The 22810-nt window shown below is 42.6% G+C and overlaps 1 protein-coding gene across 3 annotated transcripts in view; it reads right to left on the bottom strand.

Annotated features, from left to right (window-relative positions):
- The window catches only part of LOC136864037 (very long chain fatty acid elongase AAEL008004), a 367556-nt gene that overhangs the window by 93820 nt on the left and 250926 nt on the right, over positions 1-22810 (bottom strand). For all 3 annotated transcript variants that reach the window (XM_067140558.2, XM_067140556.2, XM_067140555.2), the window contains exon 4: positions 15474-15541. In XM_067140558.2, the coding sequence (XP_066996659.1) occupies positions 15474-15531 (58 nt within the window). In that variant the 5' untranslated portion in view covers positions 15532-15541. The remainder of the gene's footprint in view (positions 1-15473; positions 15542-22810) is intronic.

Genomic DNA, 22810 nt, shown 5'->3' with positions numbered 1-22810 from the left:
CGTAAAACGATTATTATTATTATTATTATTATTATTATTATTATTATTATTAATAATAATATTTGCACTCTGGGTAAGGTGAGTGATATTGTCAATGGATTTTCACCAAGGTGACCGTCGTTCGAAACCCGTACATGCTTGCGAGATTTGTAAAGTAAGGTCACGTTTGGTGGATTGTAATTTCACAAAAAAGGAGGAGGTCCCATAGCGTTTGTATTAGTTATATGTCTAACGTCACACAAACTTAGAGGTTTTCGGCGTCCAGTTACATAGCTGAGTGGTCAGAATCTTGGCCTTAGGATCTCGAAACCTCCGGTTCGATTCCTAGCTGGGTCGTGGGGGGCATCAGGTTGGTTGTGCTGTCGCGAACATTCCTCTAACTCTCACACCACACAATAATACTCAGTTTCCTATACACAGCATAGGTCGCCCACATTCATCGGAGGTGGACGCTTTACAAGGGCTGCATCCGGCTGTAACAGACGCATGAACAAAAACAAGTTTCGGCGGCGATGCGGCAGGTTTATGATTAGAAAAGTAGCAAGCGAGCAAGAAAGTTTACAGTTTTAATCGACTTAGAATCGTGATCATAGCCACGGAACCTTCAGTTTTACATGGAATCCAACCCATTCGAATGTGAATTTTCTACTCAAAGAACTCATACGCATCGGCTGGGATTAGAGACACGGCCGCTTTAGCGGAAAGCAAGCGGCGGTGTCACTTATGCTCTTCATAAAGTAGCAAACACGCTCTTAATAAGTGTATAGCCTCGGCACTTTTCTGGTGAGATGAGAAACAACGAAAAACTATCAAGGCTTCCGATCGCGGGTTTCATAAGTATACAAGCAAGTATAGAGCTACAGCATACAGAGAAACTGCCCTAGAGTTTCTCTGTATGCTGTAGATCTCCGCGGAGTGCGGTAAGACCTCTGCATATAAAAGTCACTACGACATCCAGCCTAGATCTCTTGACAGGCCGCAGCAGGCAATACCAAGTAACACTGAGGAAGAACTAACACAATAGCAAATTTCGTAGAATTATCACCACAGTAATATGCGAGACAATGACGTGCGGAAATTATGTGCCTTGCTGGGAGAGTTGAGTACGCTGTGCGAATCGTGCACAAGGTGATATAGGGCTACGTATTCTAAAGGTGTAGTCTCTTTATGAAGTGTACAGGCATGCACAGAAATAGTTTCCCGATATAAACAAAACATGACGCTTAACGCATTTCTGCAGATAGACAGCCCGCTATAAGATTTTGTTGTGGTTAAAATGGGCACAGTCGTGGATGTATAGCAATGAACACACACTATGCCTTCAGTACTACCAGTTCATTCCCTTCTCCTTTTCGGTATTGAGTGACCTTCAACCTTACTCCTTCACTCCCTTCCCTCGTTATCAGTACTGGAGTGTGACAGTGTTGATTGTTTATGTCGGGACACCATTTTTGAGCACGCGTGTACAAGCTAAGACCGTTCCATGGGCCTCATTTTACTTTTTCCTCTCCCAACATGCGATATATGACAACCCCTCTTGAGACGCCAGGCATGCACGAGGCCGCACTCACGCATTTACGATATTCCAGGTACAGTTTTCATTCACTTGAAGTGTGTACAGTACAGGCACATCTTATCGAATAAATAATATAGATGGCACGCACGGGTATTCCCATTCCTATGACGACACCGTTAACCCAACTTCTATTGCACACAGAGGACAGCCGCTTGCCAATTGGACTCGGCGTGTGCGGTGAGAATACTGTCCATCATTCAGGTACCGCAGAACCCATTTCAGCTGACCTCCAAAGCATACAAGAACGTAAAGAAATACTGCAGACTTTACTTTAGATGTAGCTGTGCGCCCAGAGCCCACCGTGGGGTGTACAACTCATTGAACTGGGGCATCGTACATTTTGACGTCTTGAGACCAATAGCTAATATTCAATTATTATATGTGGTGTGGGTTACTGTAGTCACGCCCTAGTTCATAAACCCTGTGTAATGGTTGAGTGGCCTAGTAAATTGTCCTGAGAGTCGGGTTACCAGTTGCTACGGAATAGGACTGGGCATCTGATATATTCATAGTCATGAACCTTCTTGTGCTCAGGCGGCTAGGACTATACAATCCAATGGTGGTTCCTAACCCGTTAGAAGAGAGATTCTCACTGGAGCTATGAGTACGTAGGGTAGCATCCTGCTTCATAGAATTTTCACGGAGCACGCTCAGAACGTTATAAGCAAGTCTCGGACCTATGGGCATAACTTCCATTTGTCAGGCGAGGTACTCCTTGCGAACGAAATTTAATTCGACGGGAAGCTATTAATGTTAATTTGGCGTATGGAAGAAAGATATAAAGTAGAACTGGCTGAGTCAGCAAAGAGGATGCGTCTGGATGTGTTAGGCGTTAATGATTTTCGTTCAAAGGGAGGTATCTAGGAAGAGAGGATGTTGTAAAGTATCCTTAAGAGGTGTTAAAAAGGGAAGGACAGATTTACTGGTAGGACTGTTCATCAGCAATACCCGTACTATTTCACACAACATAGTTTATGTTAGGCACGTAACTGAGCGAATGATGTGGGTAAATTTAGCTGTTGGAGGAATTAGGAGAAATTTATCAATGTATTCACCATATGAGGGTGCAGATGAGGATGAAGTACAGAAGTTTTATGAACTGCGTGACGTAATAGTCAGGGCCAACAGCAAGGATATGATAGTGCTAACGGGCAATTCCAATGAGTGTGTTTGAAAAAGAAGTGAATGAAACAAAAAGGTGATGGGTAAATGTGGGGAGGATACAGAAGCTAATTAGAATGGGAAGCTTTTACTGCATATCTACGCCAGTATGGGATTAGAAGTTACGAATACATTCTTCAGGCATAAGGCTATTCACCGCTACACATGGGAGGGTAGGGGCACAAGATATATAATAGACTACATCTTAACAGACTTTGAATTGAGGAAATCTAAGGAATGTGCGGATATTCCAGGGATTTTTGATTATACAGACCGCTATCTGATCTGTTGTGAACTATCTAGTCCTTAACGTTACCCTAGAAACGCAACGGGGAAGTCATCAAACGTCGTCTTTTATGTGAAGACTGGGTTAGGGAATTTTCATTGTAACGGTAGGCCCTCTTGCCTACCATCAGTCACAATCAAGTTGGGAAATTTTAATTATAATGGCAGACTCACTCTCCACCTACCTTTTTACATCCTCAGAAAGAGGAAATGACGCCAGTAAGAATGTTGCGATTAAAAGCAATACAATCATATGAAATACTCTATCAAATGACAAATCACATATTTTCTTACTTTTAACTAACAGTTGTACGTTGCCGATCTAACAGTCCAAAGTTCCAGAGCTGCAATGACCAGGCCGTAGACAGCTATGAGCCGTGAACACATTTTTTTGTGAGGGGGGGGGACGAAGATTGGAGAGTCCCAGGGCAAAAACTATGCCCTTTTACTCGTCTGGAATAGTATGATGAAGCAGCGTGTTACGTATCAGCAAGATCAGAAAATGCACGAACCAGAGGAATGGTATGCTAGGGAAAAAATTTTCTAACTCCCCTGCTATTTCCGGCAAATATTCAAGCAGGCTGTTTTACTCGGCACACAGCAGTAATCCCATCTATCTGAGATGAGTGGCAGCATAAGAGACAAAGAACATCACAACAAACAATGGTCAACGTAATGTTATTGTTGATCAATTTTGAGCTTTCGATATTGGAGCCCTTCACATTTAGTTTTCTTCCGACTCGGAAATACATACCACTCTTATCATAGTCGGTACGGTAAAACTGTACAAAACAAATGATCGCGAACTGTATTCTCTATCATTATGTAGTACTTTCCGATAGGACCAATAACACAGGTAGGTCCTATACACGAATTAAATTTTAGGCCCTTTCCCCTAAACTACCATTCCATCCAGGGTGAATAAAATTGTTTATAGCTTAGACTTTAGTTTATTATTCTCGGACTCTACATACCGATTTCCGTTAAATTCTGTTTACGATACACATTTTCTCGTGGCTCGACGCTGATATGGACTTTGCAACAAAAATACAAATTCACGAATATCTCTTCTAACAGCCGGTACGGTAACAATGTATGACATTCCTGTAAATGATCGAAAATTTAGTTCTATATAACTTTAGTTATTCAATATTTATCGACAGGACAACAAATAACAAATCTTTGAGAATTAAATTTTAGGCCTTTCCCGACAGACAGACAGACATTACGGAAAAGTAAAGTCAATTTCCTTGTTACTGTGGACACGACCGATACTGAAATACAATTCCTTTTAAATTCTGAGTAATGTACAAACAAAACTATTTTATATAGAGAGAGATGTTGGCAAAAAGACTAATGAATTGGGCAGAGCGGTGCTCAGTCCTGTCAGAACTCCAACCAGGATTTAGGAAGGGTATGAGGATTAGTGACAACATAATGGTTGTTAAAACATTAATGGATAAATACATGAAGAAAAGGGGCAAATTGTACATCACGGCAATCTATTTAGAGAAAGCTTTTGACTCTGATTAGACGAGCTGTCTATAGGTTGAGCCATCTCGGAATATCAAGGAAGATAAGGGTAATTGAAAATACGTATGAGGAATTTAAATGTTCTATCAAAGTGAAAGACTGGGTAGTAGTGGGAGAGACTTTTTCAAAACTGGGTCTCAAACAAGGTTGCAAATTATCACTAATATTGTTTTTTCTATTTATTAATGACATGTTCCATCCCTAAGGCTTTGAGAAAGGAGCATGTCCATGTCTCGAGAACCAAGATATTCAGGGTCTTTTCTTCGCAAACGATATCCTGCTGCTCATATTAACCGCTGTCAAAATGCAAAACAGTATTCATGGGATAGACAATTACTGTAAAGAGTGGAGTCTAAAAATCAATCCAAAGAAAATCAGAGTTATGACGTGTAAAAGAAGAGGAACTCAAAGTGGACAGTCGTGGAGGTGTAAGAAAACAGAAGTTTATAAAAAATTGAATACTTAGGGACGATCATAAGCAGCAATGGAAGAGGGTCAGAACAGACAAGAACTAAAATAAAGGGAGTAAATGCTCTGGATAGTATAAAAATATTGGATAAAAAGATGCCGAACATCGAATATGGAGTTCAGAAAAATGTATTTAATTCAGTAAATAAAACTAAGTTATTGTATGGAGCAGAAATATGGGGAGTAGATGGAACTTTAACATTGCATATAGTTGTAAGTAAATTTGCCAAGCTGCACTGCAAATACAGTGAGAAAGATGTGTGAAGGTATGAGTATAGGGTTGGATATTGTAAAACTGGTGGGGGCTAAAGACGGGGGCAGGGGGTGAAATTCTAAGGTTAACAAATACCAGCACTAAATGAAACACTAAAATTAGGGTTATGGGGTGGATGGAGTGAAGAAGCTACTGAATGACATAGGAATGGGGTACTACTGGGAAAGAAGTTTATCAAGAAATGCCAAGGGATTGTGTAAAACGGTGGTTCAGAGAGTGAGACACATTGGAAGACAAAAAATAAGGTCAGACTGTAACAGCATGAGATCACTGGTTGAATTTTGTAAAACAAGTGAGAATATGACGGTAAGGACTGAAACGTTAAGAAAAAGGGAAATGAGAGGGATAATTTGTTGGCTCATGGGTGCACATGAGAAAACTAATAGGAAAATCTCTGCATTTTATGCAATAAGGACATGGAAGTTGCTCACTTACTAAAAGACTGTAGAGGAACAGGAAATGTAAGAGAAATATGTAGATGGAAAGGATATAAGTAAAATCGATAATGAACATGAGTTTTACACCATTGCTAAATTAATGAATATACCGGGCGAGTTGGACGTGCGGTTAGGAGCGCGCAGTTGTGAGCTCGCATCCGGGAGATAGAGGGTTCGAACCCCACTGTCGGCAGCCCTGAAGATGGTTTTCCGTGGTTTCCCATTTTCACACCAGGCAAATGCTGGGGCTGTACCTTAATTAAGGCCACGGCCCCTTTCTTCCCATTCCTAGGCCTTTCCCGTTCCATCGTCGCCATAAGACCTATCTGTGTCGGTGCGACGTAAAACAAATAGCAAAAAAAAAATTGAGAATGGAACGTACCAAGAAAACAGCAAAACTTTGTATGATCATAAGAGGAACGTGGGAAAAGAAATTAAGAGGACGAAAAAAGATAAAATAAGAATACATAATTACGTGTATGTGTAAAGATATTAAATACAACAATAAATTGTTGTGTTTTAGGGTCGCTATACATTTTTGATCAAGTTAACTATTAAACTGCACGTGAATTAAATTTAGGCACTCGTGCATTCTTCCAGTTATTCAATTCATTCAAAAGATAAAAAATTAAGCACTAATATAACTTAGGGAAGGTAACATACATGCATGTCCTAGACTATATAACGAGGTTTACGTCTAGGACAAAATAACCTGGAAGATTAAAAAATATCTAGAAATAGATTGAAATAGTGAATACGTTTAAATTGTAAATATTTGATGTTGTATATGCATCTACCAAATTATATTGGAGAACAATAAATGATTTCTGCCACCCAATTTTCGGGTGAGGGGAGGGGAGGGAGTATTCTATTGTATACTAAGTCTGGTTCAAGTGGACCAAAGGTTAGTCCTAATCACGAAAAAATTAAGACTCAATTTTTTTGGATGAGTCATCTTCCGAGATGCAGCGTAAGAGGTTGTTCTGGTCGACTCGCTCGGGACTTACCGTTTTAGAACTCTTCACACGCCAGCGACCGGCGGTCAGGATCACCCCGTGTTAGGTGAACACGTCAGGGAATGTCAAAAACTGCTAATACACTTGCCAGTACCCAGGGAAACATTAGCAACAGGCGGAAGTTCTATTCAAGAACGCTGTTCGTGAGTGAGCCATCCGCCTGAAGGTCAGTGCAAATGGAGAAAATATCCAGACTTATCTAAAACTATGTTTCAGTAACATTCTTGTGGACCTCGATATTTTAGCCAACGACGGTAAAACTTATTCAAAGCATGGAAGTAAATCTATCTGCATTTTTTAAGTGTCACGAGCAACAATTGTAAGAAAATTTCAAACTCCATGAAAAGCATGCTACAGTTGACGAATTTAGGAAGTAGAATAACATCATATTACCGAGCTCGACAGCTGCAGTCACTTAAGTGCGGCCAGTATCCAGTTTTCGGGAAATAGTGCGTTCGAACCCCACTGTCGGCAGCCCTGAAGATAGTTTTCCGTGGTTTCCCATTTTCACGCCAGGCTCTACCTTAATTACGACCACGGCCGCTTCCTTCCTACTCCTAGCCCATCGTCGCCAAGACCTATATATGTCGGTGCGACGTAGAGCAACTTGTAAAAAAAAATAATTATCTAAGAAATCTAAGATCTGCCTGTATATGAACAAGTTTCAACTAGTATAAGCAATAATACTGTGCCCTTAGTTATCAAAAATACGAGGAGATATAGTTGAGAATTCTAATCTCAAATATTTGTTCACTCACGTTTTCCCCACCACTAAGTAACTTCTTTTCTGCAGTATTAACGTCAATGACTGCAGAAGCACGTCTGCTTATTTATGGTTTACTACAGGAGCCGCAAGCCATTCCTACCGACAGTTCTTTTGTCTCATTTTCTGAAAATTATCATTTAACATACGAGCTAAAGTTTTGCAGTTCTATTATATCTCATTTAGGCTAACTTACATGACTTAACAACCTTCTGAAATAGCTCTTCCCATATCAACATAAACTTCTTTTTTAGACTGCAATATATTTATATGGCGGAAAGGTAACCACAAAAATTCTACTATTTTGTGTATCACTCGCTTCCAGGTTAAGGCGTACCAGATCACACGCTCTGTTTCAGTGTCATACCCCTTTCAGACCTGAAAGAAAACTGGAGGTGTGAATTTTTGTTTGTACGTCAAGAACTGACTAAAATGCTCCTCAATACACATATTAATAGTTTATTTTACAAAATAAAAACTAACATCCGAAAAACAGGACCCACACAATTGTACGTTTCAAAATTCAAAACCTCGTATCACGTACGATGGTGTAGCATCAAAATTTACGTTCACTAACCAATGTACACACTTCACTGAATATATTCCGGTATTCAGTAAAGCTTCTAGATTAATATAAACGCAGTAAATAAATACTTACTTTCGGCACTACTGCTTCCTGCCATCTCGCCGATCAACTGTGCTTTTAAAACTCTTCTTCCTTCGCCCTGGCGGTCAAGCGCATACTAAAATCAATTGAAATACACGCCACGTGTCCTGCACAATCACTGCAGTCCGGTGTAGCGCCGAAAAAACATCAAATACGGTCAGGGATAACTAAAATACGAACCCGCACAATTGTGCGTACTCGGTCTGAAAGGGATACAGCATGAAACATCACATATGCGTAATGGATTTTTTCTAATAATTGGTTTTGCGTCGCACAGACACAGTCTGGTGTTATGGCGACGATGGGACAGGATAGGAGTAGGAAGGAAGCGGCCGTGGCCTTACGGTACAACCCCAGATTTCTTTGGTGTGAAAATGTGAAACCACGGAATACCATTTTCAGAGCTGCCGACAGTGGGGGTACGAACCCACATAATGCAGTTAATACTGTAGCTACAGGTCGTACCTTTTATACTGGGTCATCCAACTATCTTGGACCCGGAGCTGCGGCTGGGAGTGACCAAGCCGCGAGGTACGCAGGAAGGAGGGAGCCCTGAGAGGATAAACTGTTCTGGCTTTGTTTCGCAACGCAGTTCCGTGTTTCAGTGAGAAACACCTGTGTGCAAAGTGAAGTGAGAATAAGTGGAAAATAATCTCTTAGCAATCTTTTTTAACAAACATTCTTTTACGTTTCCGTACAACGGGCTACAAAGTTGCGTAAGTTAAAACCCTATACATGTAATGTGCTGCAGAACTTAAACCGGGTATTCCTGTGTGTAGGATTAGATTTAGTGAATGGATGTTAAAGTGGATGAATGAGAAATTTATTCCAATCTCATTCTCTTCTCAAACGAAGCGTGGTTTCACTTACGAGGGTATGTAAATTCTCAAAACGGCTGATATTGGAGTGCCGGAAAACCTAATCTGCTCTATGAGGAACATCTACATGACGACAAATTAAAGGTTCGTACTTTAAAGTGCATTAGAATTCATCAGGCAGTCACTCTAGCTAGCTCTCGTATTGCCCGGCCGGCGGGAAGAGGGCTTTCCAGCCGAGGTCTCAGTCTCGCCCTACTGCGGTTAATTGGATGACCCTGTAGATAGGCCTCATATCAGAGGCTTGCTGTTTAATCAGAAATCGACCAAACAATTACCTTTTGTTTCCTTCCGATATTTCAACAAGTTCTGTTGGCACTAGAGAATCAAATGAAGAGCAGGAAGTTTCTCTTTCCAGTCTCCCTACCATTTCTTTAAAAAGGTCTTAGAAAACAAATCACTTATTGGGAAACGCCTTGGTCGAAGTCTTCCGGTGTAGATCCTTTCTTTTCACTGGCTAGTAATATTGTGCATACCGTCGTATTAGTTATTAAGAGATTTCGTCATTTAACACGGCTATTCCACCTCCTCTGTGTTGATAGATAGTAGATTTTAGTTTTGTTATCAAACCACTCTTTCGCAAAGGAGTCAAGGTACACTTGTATGCTTCCAGAGCCAAATGTACCTCTATGAAGAGTTCCCAAACAATATCTCTTCCCTTCTTTGGTCCAATATGTACTTTAGAGTGGTAGTAATGCAATTGGCAGACCAGGCTAGCCTTCTGTAATCTGAGAGTAGCGATTTAATATTCACCCTTTAGTCTGAACCAAAAGTATGTTCTTTTGTTAATTCTTATGCATATTGAGCTCTACCATGTTTGTTACCAATTCCTCTCTAACAGGTAACATGTTTATCCGGATATTTAGCTGTGAACTGAATATTTTTTGAAAGACACAACATACATTTATATGGCGAGATGTTAACCGTCAGATGATTATACTGCATGTATTTGTCGGCCAACTTATCTGTTGTGAGAGAACACTGTTTCTTAAGAATAACCTTTAATCGAGGTGAAAATTCGACTGACTTCGTCAGCAAAGTTGACATTAAACTGTGCTTTTTGATGGCATTATGTCCTCGGCAGCTACAACGCCATACATGTCTCCCAGTCTGGGCAGCTCGTTGGCAGGTTAATGAAGCCCTTCTGAAAATCTTAAATCGAGGGCACAGAAAAGTAAACATGCCTTCAAAATTGTCTGTCTTCTTTTAGGTTTGGGTTTGGCACAAGTGTCCTGAGAGACGAATTGGAACTACTTTTGTAAGTTAATGTTTCAAAACTTTGCAGGCATTGGACAGAACTAACGCACTCATTTGTCACAGGATCCTCTATTTGAGAAAACTCTGCTCAAACCGGACTTTAACTACTTGAAAAGTTTCGTAAAATACACAGTTTCATTTGATTTTACTTTCACCTGTTCCTTGTTCGCCATTGTTATTTCGATGACCTTGTAGAATTTTCTTCGCACAGCTCGCTATTGGAACGAGATTACTAAATGTCCCAAGTCCACTGACAACACAAACACCGACTGTTGGGAGAGTCGCTCCCGGCCTCGAGGTATCGAAGTTTGGAAGTTCCTGCATATCAGTATTGCATGATCATTCCAGCGTTTTTCACAGTGAAGCATGAAGTTCTTGCATATACAGAATGAGTTCACGCTGCAGGTTTAGACTAATAATTGTTAGTCTCAAGAACACGTTACCTTCTGTCACTTGATGTGGTACAGTTTTGGCAGTTTACGGCGGTGTTAGACTAGATTACACGATCATCCGGAAATTTAGCTGTGAAAGGCCCAACTTATCTATGTGATGAGATGTAACTATCTGCATTTGTCAGTCCCCTTATTTGTTGTAAGAGCACTGTTTCTAAAGTAGTCTCCTTTACCCGAAGTAAAAACTCTCCCTCGACTTCGTCAGCGAAGTTGGCGGGAAATTAAGGTCTTAAGAAATTTGGAGCAATAAGTGGAGAGGTGGCGTGGAATGACAGGAGGCAAATACTCGTTTATAGAAGAGGAATTAGTTATTGGAATAATTTACGAAGAGAGATGCTCGATATATTTTCACAATCTTTGAAATAATTTAAGAAAATATTAGATAAATTTACGGGGAATCTGCCACGTGGGCGACATTACTATATGTAGTTCAATGGTGATCGATTTATTACTTCATCCTTAACGCTCACACCATCGACAAGGGGTTCAATTTCATTACTGATCTGTATAATATTCAATCATTTCTGTTGTCCTGTGCTCTTGTATTTCTTTAGACATTTGTTGACTTAGCTGGATTATGACTATTTCACTGTCCGACCCGAGATTTTAGACACCGCCCAGGCGGATGATTGACCTTTGGAAGTTTCCGGGGTTCTGTACTTCTTACAAGGAAAGTCTTCCATCTGCAAGTCTCCGATCTGATTAAGATTTGGTACAACGACTTCAGTAAGAATGCTTTATTCAACCATATCAAAATTACATTCCCAGTCTTACATTCATCACTCTTTTCGGGGTGTCAAAGTTTGCTCATTTAAGCACCGCATAGACAGGAATTCGCGGCGGGAAGCAGGTAGAGGGCGGGGCGGCCGGAAATTTCATGCGTGTATCTCTCTTTCTTACACGCATTATTTATTTGTTTATTTATTTAAAAGTGGCGAGGTTAGGGCCCTTGGCCCTCTCTTACACTTAACCACATACGCTAACTCCCTCGTCAGAGAAAAGAAACCTATATCTGCTCCACTCTGAATTTACTCATGGCCCATGTGTGTGGCAATGTTAGGTCTTAAAAAGCTGTAAATAGCATATATCAGTCAAGTATTAACACAAAAGGAGGAGCGAACTAAGCTAAGTGTGCAAGTGCTCTGTAAACATGTCACGGGGGACAGGAGAACGCTAGTTACAGCGAGACTTCGGCAACAGCTGAGCAAACATTGATAGGGAAGTAATGTAAGCAAGACGTTCTCTCAGTCTGGTTTAGAATTGTATACCGCTTCAATCGATACTTGATCAGAGTCAACAGAACACTAGCAGCTAGGGAATGCGACGGGCTGTCTCATGGTAGTCGCACTCAAAATGACACCAGTTACCTCTCAATAATTCTAAACTTAAGAACCACAGATAATTTAGGCATCGAACAACATTTATTCAACATACACTGACTGACAGAGCAAATGCAACACCAAGAAGGAGTGGTTCGAAAGGGATGAAAGTTGGGGGGGAAAACAGAGACGGCACGGACAAATAATTGATGTTTATTTCAAACCGATATGCAGGTTACACAATGCGCACGGCATCGACTCAGTAGGATGTAGGACCACCGCGAGCGGCGATGCACGCAGAAACACGTCGAGGTACAGAGTCAATAAGAGTGCGGATGGTATCCTGAGGGATGGTTCTCCATTCTCTGTCAACCATTTGCCACAGTTGGTCGTTCGTACGAGGCTGGGGCAGAGTTTGCAAACGGCGTCCAATGAGATCCCACACGTGTTCGATTGGTGAGAGATCCGGAGAGTACGCTGGCCACGGAAGCATCTGTACACCTCGTAGAGCCTGTTGGGAGATGCGAGCAGTGTGTGGGCGGGCATTATCCTGCTGAAACAGAGCATTGGGCAGCCCCTGAAGGTACGGGAGTGGCACCGGCCGCAGCACATGCTGCACGTAGCGGTGGGCATTTAACGTGCCTTGAATACGCACTAGAGGTGACGTGGAATCATACGCAATAGCGCCCCAAACCATGATGCCGCGTTGTCTAGCGGTAGGGCGCTCCACAGTTACTGCCGGATTTGACCTTTCTCCACGCCGACGCCACACTCGTCTGCGGTGACTATCACTGACAGAACAGAAGCGTGACTCATCGGAGAACACGACGTTCCGCCATTCCCTTATCCAAGTCGCTCTAGCCCGGCACCATGCCAGGCGTGCACGTCTATGCTGTGGAGTCAATGGTAGTCTTCTGAGCGGACGCCGGGAGTGCAGGCCTCCTTCAACCAATCGACGGGAAATTGTTCTGATCGATATTGGAACAGCCAGGGTGTCTTGCACATGCTGAAGAATGGCGGTTGACGTGGCGTGCGGGGCTGCCACCGCTTGGCGGCGGATGCGCCGATCCTCGCGTGCTGACGTCACTCGGGCTGCGCCTGGACCCCTGGCACGTGCCACATGTCCCTGCGCCAACCATCTTCGCCACAGGCGCTGCACCGTGGACACATCCCTATGGGTATCGGCTGCGATTTGACGAAGCGACCAACCTGCCCTTCTCAGCCCGATCACCATACCCCTCGTAAAGTCGTCTGTCTGCTGGAAATGCCTCCGTTGACGGCGGCCTGGCATTCTTAGCTATACACGTGTCCTGTGACACACGACAACACGTTCTACAATGACTGTCGGCTGAGAAATCACGGTACGAAGTGGGCCATTCGCCAACGCCGTGTCCCATTTATCGTTCGCTACGTGCGCAGCACAGCGGCGCATTTCACATCATGGGCACACCTCAGTGACGTCAGTCTACCCTGCAATTGGCATAAAGTTCTGACCACTCCTCCTTGGTGTTGCATTTGCTCTGTCAGTCAGTGTATAAGGAAATTACTTTTGTGCATATTAAATTCGTAAGAAAGTGATTAACCGTAATACCGAACAATGATTTACGTAGCATTGTTACTACACATTTGCACTTTTGTTTGTTTTGATACTGGACATTTTCTATGCAAGTAATCGGTGCTTTATGGCTTGCAGTCTTCATAGACATTATCCCCACATTCTGCATATAGGCTTTTAGGACAGGACAGCAAGATGCTACACCTTTTCAGTCTTGGTTCGGGGACAAAGCGCATCGTCCAGGTCGTCGCTCAAATGGCGTAGCGACTTCGGTTAGCTCCCTCGCAAAACCATATACTTGGCGAATGTCATTTCCGAGTTGCCTTGGAAGCCTCTGATTTACAATTATAGTCTTCATATGCTCTTCAAATAGTCCTAGCGCAATATTTTCAGAAAATCTCAGCGTTTCATCTTCCCGTCTTTAGAATTGCATCTGAAAATAGCATACTCATTGGTGCAGCATCGAACATCCCGTAGAAGACTCGTAAGGGCGACCTGTTTGTTAGTCTAGCTAGTCTTAGAATGACAGGTGATCAAACTGACCGACTCCTCCCTTCGTTTCATTGTAGAAGAGTGGTGTTTCAGGTGCTTCAATTTCCTCATCAATGTGGTTGTTTCTATGCATAGATGAAAATATTGCACTTTTGTTCTTCCCAGGAATGTAGCCTATGAAGTCAACATGTCCTCTTGGAAGGCCCATGTGGACGTACCAACAACTTTTTTCTTCGCTTCAGTTATAACTGGGAGAATATCAGGCTTTTCATTTTCTCATCGTCTCCACCATGGTTAGATCTCTCTAGGACAGTTTATACTACAGCTCCGAAGAGCTGAACCAATTATGAACAATTACGTTTCTGTTAAACCCTGAATACTAGTTGTGAGGGTCAGAACGTACTAGGCTGGAAATGAATGTGCGGTACCCCAATTTTTTGCTGATGTACGGTACTTGTGATGCGCGTCACACAGTTTTACTCCATATTTGTCCGGTTAACTTTGAATATACGTTCTGAACGGGCGACGACCCCTGAAACTCAACATACTGTGGCGGAGCGTAGTACTGGGAACAGAGGTGAATGAATATCCTACAGTCCATGAATCTCAGCAAATTTGTCTTCCGATTTTCTTTCGGCTCTTGTATATCTGTTGTCAAATCATAAGCAATTCAATATGAATTCGAAGCTGTTTTTGGCCACTGTGCATCCAAAAGCTTCAGACCACATGTACAGAAGTGTGAGGTTTGCATTATTTTTTACGACACCGTATAAATATAACAAACAAATCAGCTTTGTCACTTGGTATTAGGAAATGATTGCATTTGAAACAAGTCCACCCACCGTCGATTCCTTCAGCTATGACCGAAACACGCAATAGGGTTGGCGTCAGGAAGGGCATCTGGTTGTAAAACAGGGCCAAATCTACAAGTGCGAGGCAGTTCGCACCCGCGAACCCACAGGTGTGGGAAAAGCGGCAAAAAAAGATTATTGTAGGTTACCTTCTGATACAGTTCATCAATGTATTTCTCCACAACAAAGATTTCTGGACAACGGTTATGGCATTTTGGAGATAACTTAATAGTACAAGCCCCAGTCTGATCTCATCTATATTTAAAATTCTTGGGTACAGAAAAAATATTACAAAATCTTAGTTTAATCATTACCCCTCCCAACTGTCACCGAGGAGAGGGTATGTATTAATAATCGCACTTACCTACTGAAAGGCTGCAACCAACACAAAGAGGTTACTGCTACATGATTTATAGTAGTAAGTACTACTATGTACTGTATGTACTAAGGTAGCATTGGATGAACTTTATTGAATAAATAACTGCTACTTACCACCATTTTTCTCCATTATGTCATGGAAGTTGTCGTATAGTGTGATGAAAAGCGCCATTGCAGCTACTCTGAAAGGAAATAAAAAACCCTTATAAAACATTGCGGTTTTAGGCATTTAAAAAGTATTATGCTAACATTTATACCATTACGTATTTTAGTCTTTCTGAAGCATATAGAATCCTTCAGTGACGAACATGAAAGCAAAATCCAAACAAATTAGTTCTTTAGTATGCTTAATAAGTTGATAAAATCTGGAACTTCCGCCACGATAGAAGGCACGATCCGCGAGTCTCTTAATTTTCCTGATCGGCTGAAGATTAAGTTCCTTTGTATTTTGGCGTGATAAAGAAGGTCGGAGTTCGGACGAACGCAGTTTGCAGTGACGCCATCGACAGTATGCACAGGGTCTTTCATTTCAACAAAGACAGTCGAAGCGGCGTTTTTACTCTCGGATCTGTAAGCTGCAGTATGGGAGGCGCGCGCATAGTTCTTGACCTTGCAAGCAGCCTGCACGTATTTGACCTGGCTGCACCAATCGCCAGTCAATGTCAGCTGTTAACATGGTGAGACAGTTATTGTAAAAGTTCTGGTTTCACCTTAATGGTCGTGTGAACAGTCATAACTCTCACTATTGGTGTGCAGAAAATCCTAATGGTGTTTATGAAGTTCCTCATTATGATAGGAAGGTTGGCGTTTGGTGTGCTGTTAGTGCAAGACGAATAATTGAGCCTATTTTTTGGAGACAACAGTAAATTCAGAGAGGTAACCAAGATGACATTTTGACGGCCTTCTTCCATCAGTTAACGGAAGAAAACTCGCGTGGGTGGTTTTAACAAGATGCAGCCCCTGCTTATATAGCAGAAGAGTCCCTTCTTACAATCGCGGTAGTGTTTGCAGACAGAGTGATTAGTGCTGGTCGATTTCCCACTAGTTTTCCAGATCTAACAGCGTGATTTTTACTTGTGCGGTAAACTGAAAGAAAAGGTGTATCGAACAAATCCTCGCACATTGGAGGAACTGAAAGAAAACAATATGAATGAAATCAGAAATATTACAGTGGCAGAACTCGCTCGCGTCAGCCGGAATGGTGTTACCAGGTACAATGCATGTATAACCCACGAAGGACGGCACTTCCGTCATATTTTGTAAGATAAGATTTCATGTAACATTGTATACACGCTTAAAGCAGGGCGGCCGCGCGCGACATAAGTTGGGCTAAGGCAGCTGCCGTAGCGCAGAGTACGAACACCGTGCGTTCGGTCTTAGTTTATATGAGGTACCCTCTATGTCTACCTTTAAGTCCCGTTTCGCGATATGGGTCGGGAATTGAAGCTATCGACAGCGACGAAGTAAAATTAGGTAATGCGTGAACTACTTAACTGCGAAAGTTAGTATCGTCACCAACACACCATAAAGGATTCTAAGTTTCGAATGGAATGTCATGTTATGTTATGTTCTGTTCTGTTCTCTTGGCTGGCGTTCTACGTAAAATTGCACTTGACTCACGATCACGAGCCGGGCTGGGTAGCTCAGGCGGAAGAGCGCTGGCCTTCTGAGCTCCAGTTGGTGGATTCGATCCTGGTGGTATTTTAAGGTGCACAAATAGGCTTGTCTCGTGCTTACATTTACGAGCAACTTAAAGAACTCCTGCGGGACAAAATTCCAGTATCTCGCAGTCTCCAAAAACCTTAAGAAGTTGCTAGTGGACGTAAAACCATTAACATTACATTAGTGTATTATCATGATCACGAGATGAATATTTAGTAAACAATTCAAGTGATCTATCTGTATAACGTGATCCCATCCAAGTTCTTGGTTGAGGTATTATGCTCCAATTATTGAAGATACCTGAAGTGTCTAGGTCTGCCGCACTATGAGCTGATGCCTACTGATCAATGTGCATTTCTAGAATTCAATTTCATCTTGAAAACTCCGAGATTTGGAACCTATAACTGCGATAGTTCTGCGATGAAGGAGCACACAAAGGCTCATTCCATAGTCACTTATTTACATAACTTATTTTTCTCTCACCCAGGAAGGGGTCAACTTTCTTAACTCGTGGAGTAATTTGGAGCGGAAAGGATGGGAGTAGTCTTCGGTTTAGAGGACCCGGGTTCGATTCATAACCGGATCATGAATTTTAGCCACGCCTGGTTATATTTTCTGGCTCGGGGACTGGGCGTTTATGTTCTTATCAAATATACAGGGCGGTCGGAAACTACGTGAACCGGGTATGTGTGGGTTAGAGATTTGGTCACACTAATGAATAACTGGAAAGAAAGATATCGATATCTCGCGCCGTTACTTTATTAGCTTCTGAAGTTACCTGATGAGATCGCTTCGCGGGCGAATTCAAATGGGCTCTGCGAGGCGGTGTTGCGAAATGTGCGCGTGGCTTAAGACCGGCTTGAGGGACACGCCGAAAAATCGTCATCAAACACTAACACACCGTGTGTTACTGGCGCGATCCTGTCACCTCGGAGGTACGTGTTCAAATTCCTCTACTGGCGAATATTTTTTTTCGATTGGTTCTCTCAAACCAGTCTGAAGCCACGTTCAGATTTAGCAACACCGCCTCAGAAAGCTCGTGTGAATTCGCCCGCGAAGCGACCTGATTGGCGAAGTTCAGCAGCTGATAAAGTGACATCGGCTTGAGATACAGATTTTTTTTTCAAATTATCAGTATGATCACCCCTCTCACGTTGGTATGACCTGTTTACGTTGTTTCCAACAATCTTTTACACAATACAATACAGTACTCAACACTATTACCAACCACCACATTTAAACGCAATAGTAAATTCATCCTTCCACATAGGCTTGGCGTAAGGAAGAGCAACCGGCCGTAAAGAAGTGCTTAATTGTCATGTACAGCCGATACCAAGTGATTGGGGAAAGACCTAGAAGAACAGTTGTTTTATGCAGGATATAACAATAAGATAAGCCAAATTGTCAAGACGCATTCCTCACACGTAGTAGAAAATATTCCACGGAGATAGGTTCGGAAACTATTTCCATGGTGGAAGTCATTTTCTACAACTGTACATTGTACATTGATTATGAAAAAACAGCAACAAAAGTTACCAGAGTGCCACATGAAACTCTTACAAGAAATGCCCTCCGCTAGCGTTAATACACTGGCGGAATTTTTTTTCCAAACACCAAGAAGAGGTTGTGCTAGATTAACGTAGTTTGTATACATCTAAAACATGAAGCTGATTCAAATTCCCCCTCAAATTGCATTAGCGTGGCGCTAGCAGCGGCCCCATGTCCTTGCACATCAGGTTGGCTTTAAGTACGGGCTGTACTGAGCGAGAGAGAGTTACCTGCGAGATTGGACGGAGTGGGTCAAGAATGCCTTTACGGCGGATAATAGACCAATATAAACAGCTCACTGCGGTTGAACGAGGCCGTATGACAGGGCTACGTGAAGGTGTCTTTTCCTTCCGCGTTATTGCAGAACGACTTAACAGGAAAGTCTCCACTGTGCATGCGTGCTGGCAGCAGTGGTCACGAGAAGGTACGCTCGCAAGAAGACCGGGCTTCGGACGTCCCCGTGGTACCACCGAGGAGGACCGCCGTATTCGGCGTATGGCTGTGGCGCCCTGCGTCTGCAGCAGCAATTCGAGCGGCAGTTGGCACCACAGTGATGCTTTTAACTGTTCAAAATAGGTTACCTTAAGGGCAGCTTCGAGCCAGATGCCCTGCGGCGTGCATTCCACTTACCACAAACCACCGTCGTCTGCGACTTCAGTGGTGTCAAGCGATAGCTCATTGGAGGTCCGTTGTGATTTCCGATGAAAGCCGGCTCTGCCTTGGTGCTAGAGATGGCTGTGTGTTGGTTAGGAGGCCAGGTGAGCGATTTCCTTTGTCAGCATGAGCACACTCGTCGTTATCCCACATACCCTGACTGAAGATATGTACGTCCTTCTGGTGACTGGACCTGTTGTGCTGCCATTCATGAACAGTATTTCGGGGGTGTTTTCCAACAGGATAATGCACGCCCCCATGCCGCCGTTTTAACCCAATGTGCTCTACAGAGTGTCGACATGTTGCCTTGGCGTGCTCGATCCCCGATCTGTGCCCAATCGAGCACGTATGGGACATAATTAGACTACAACTCCAGAGTCATCCACAACCAGCATTATCCGTCCCTGTATTCACCGACCAAGTGCAACAGGTATGGAACTCCATCCCACAAGCTGACATTCGGTACCTCTTCGACACAATGCATGCACGTTTGCATGCCTGCATCCAATAGTCAGGCGATTACACCGGTTATTAATGGACCAGCATGGCACATTTGCGATGGCTTTTCTCGCGCGGATATCAATCTGTAGTCTTGTACCTTCAACCAATTGAATAGGTTACCTCGACAAATATATTGCCAAATCTTCCGTGTTCTACATTCCTTATTTCATGGTGTTTGGATTTATTTTCTGCCAGCGTATATACATCAACCCGCCGTCGCAGGGATACGTCAGGGCATCCGGAATTTTAAATTAATTAATTAATTAATTAATTCATTCATATTACTCAGCAACTGGCAAAGGACGAGCTATATTCGTCGAGTCTACACATTTATACAATGAAAATAGTTTCACAGCCTCCCAGTGGTAGAAAAATGCGCCCTGCACATTCCAGTCTTCGCGTACAGTACCAGAGTGTGCCAGTGTTCACTGGATATTTATCCTTCCAGCACGTACAGTTCATGGCATTTCTTAACGACCCGGTCTAGTGGCGGGCACTCAAGTCGGGGAGCATTGGTTCCCGGACAAGAACGGCGGTACATTGGTAGAGGTTAGAGTGTAAGTGAACAAGTATGGGGAATTTTTTATGAACAGTAGTTTGAATTCCAGCGCTGACAAGGGCATTGTAGAAAGTAACAGTGTTATTTTTTTTTTTTTGCTACTTGCTTTACGTCGCACCGACACAGATAGGTCTTACAGCGACGATAGGACAGGAGAGGGCTAGGAATGGGAAGGAAGCGGCCGTGGCCTTAAGGTACAGCCCCAGCATTTGCCTGGTGTGAAAATGGGAAACCACGGAAAACCATTTTCAGGGCTGCCGACAGTGAGTGTGAATTTGCTGCCACTTTCACGCTCTTTGAAGTTACGGCTAGTGACAGTCTTTAGCCTATTTTCCAGCAGCTTTCATGGCCAGCACAGAGATGACTTTACAGTCTTAAGTTATTTAACAGCCGGGTAGCACTGTTATTTAAGAGGAGCACTCTTTTCCTGAGTTAACGATTTAGAGTTAGAAATTAGACTTCACTGATCATAATTTAAGAATAAGTTGCAAAGGCACCCGTTAGAATAATTTTACAGGTACAGTAATTTAATCCTATTCAAGGAGATATTCCGGCATATCTGCGCCTCTTAATGCCATTACAGTTAAAAATGATAAAAGCACAGACCTAACGACATAATTTGCTGCGCAGTACGAGCCATTTAGTTGTGAACTTGCATTCGAGAGATGGTGGCTTCGAATGCCATCACAGTCAGCTCTGAAGATGGTTTTTCCGTCGTTTCTAAACTAAATAAATGCTGGGGCTGTACCTCAAGTGCACGACCATTTCCTTCCCAGGCCTAGCAGTCCATTCCCGTAGTCCCCAAATAACCTACCCTAGTTTGTGCGACGTTAAACTGCTAAGAAAAGAAAGAATCTACACAATTTAGAAGGGATGGTGAACACCTGCAATTGTTTTAATTCTCGCATCAGTCAGAGACAGTTGCAAGGTTGACAGCTGACAACTATTCATGACTGAACTACGAGTTACGTTACTGATTAGCAACTATTTTCAATTAAAAGATCTACCTAGTTAATGTAGGTTAATTAAAGTCAAAAATGGGAGGCTATATTCCTAGAAAATAGATCTCAGAGATTTAGAGTAGTCAAAGCTTTATCTGACCCTATAATAATTAAGAGATCGATTCCTCAAGGCAGTATTATTGGACCTTTGTTTTCTTATATACAAATGATACGAGTAAAGAAGTGGAATCAGAGATAAGTATCTTTACGGATATAGAGTAATAAATGTTACTGCAAAAATGACCTCGATAATGTTGTGAGAGCCCGGGGAGTTGGCCGTGTGATCAGGAGCGCGCAGCTGTGAGTTTGCATCCGGGATATAACGGGTTTGAACCCCACTGTCGGCAGCCGTGAAGATTGCTTTCCGTGGTTTCCCATTTTCATACCAGGCAAATTCTGGGGCTGTATCTTAAGGCCACGGCCGCTTCCTTCCCATTCCTAGGCCGTTACTGTCCCATCGTCGCCATAAGACCTGTGTCGGTGCGACGTAAAGCAACTAGCAAAAAAAAAAAAAAATGATGCGAGACGGACAGTAGGCAATGGTATGATAAAAGGAGTTAAAAAGTCAGGCTATGAGTCTCACAAATAGGAAATATCCTCTGAGTTTTAATGACTGCGTTGATGGGGTGAAAGTTCCTTTTGGGGATCATTGTAAGTACTTAGGTGTTAATATAAGGAGAGATCTTCATTGGGGTAATCATATAAACGGGATTGTAAATAAAGGGTACAGACATCTGCACGTGGTTACGAGAGAAATTGGGGTTTATAGTAATGATGTAAAGGAGAGGGCATATGTCTCTGGTAAAACCCCAACTAGAGTATGGTTCCAGTGTATGGGACCCTCACCACGATTACTTGATTCAAGAACTGGAAAAAAACAAAGAAAAGCAGCTCGATTTGTTATGGGTGATTTCCGACAAAAGAGTAGCGTTACAAAAATGTTGCAAAATTTAGGCTGGGAAGACTTAGGAGAAAGGAGACGAGCTGCTCAACTAAGTGGTATGTTCCGTGATGTCAGCGGAGGGATGGTGTGGAGTGACATTAGTAGACGAATAAGTGTGTGTGGTGTCTTTGAAAGTAGGAAATATCACAATATGAATATAAAGTTGGAACTCAAGAGAAATAATTGGGGCAAATATTCGTTTATAGGAAGGGGAGTTAGGGTTTGGAATAACTTACCAAGGGACGTGTTCAATAAATTTCCTATTTCTTTGCAATCATTTAAGAAAAGGCTTGGAAAACAACAGATAGGGAATCTGCCACCTGGGCGACTGTCCTAAATGCAGATCAGCATTGATTGATTGAACTCTGTGAATGTTGAAACTCAGACCACATATCTTCCATTTTCAAAACGGGTGCGTTTAACCATTGTGGTGAAGTGACCAAAATGAATGTGCTGCTACAGCCTTTTCATTGGGATAGGTAGAGTTTATTAATAATACTGTTATTGGCTTTACGTCCCACTAACTACTCTTACGGTTTTCGGAGACGCCGACGTGCCGGAATTTTGTCCCCCAGGAGTTCTT

This window comes from Anabrus simplex, chromosome 2 (assembly GCF_040414725.1).
Source record: "Anabrus simplex isolate iqAnaSimp1 chromosome 2, ASM4041472v1, whole genome shotgun sequence".
In the NCBI taxonomy this organism is placed as follows: domain Eukaryota; kingdom Metazoa; phylum Arthropoda; class Insecta; order Orthoptera; family Tettigoniidae; genus Anabrus; species Anabrus simplex.
Note: the sequence above shows the minus strand (reverse complement) of the source record. Positions and strands in the feature narration are given on the sequence as shown.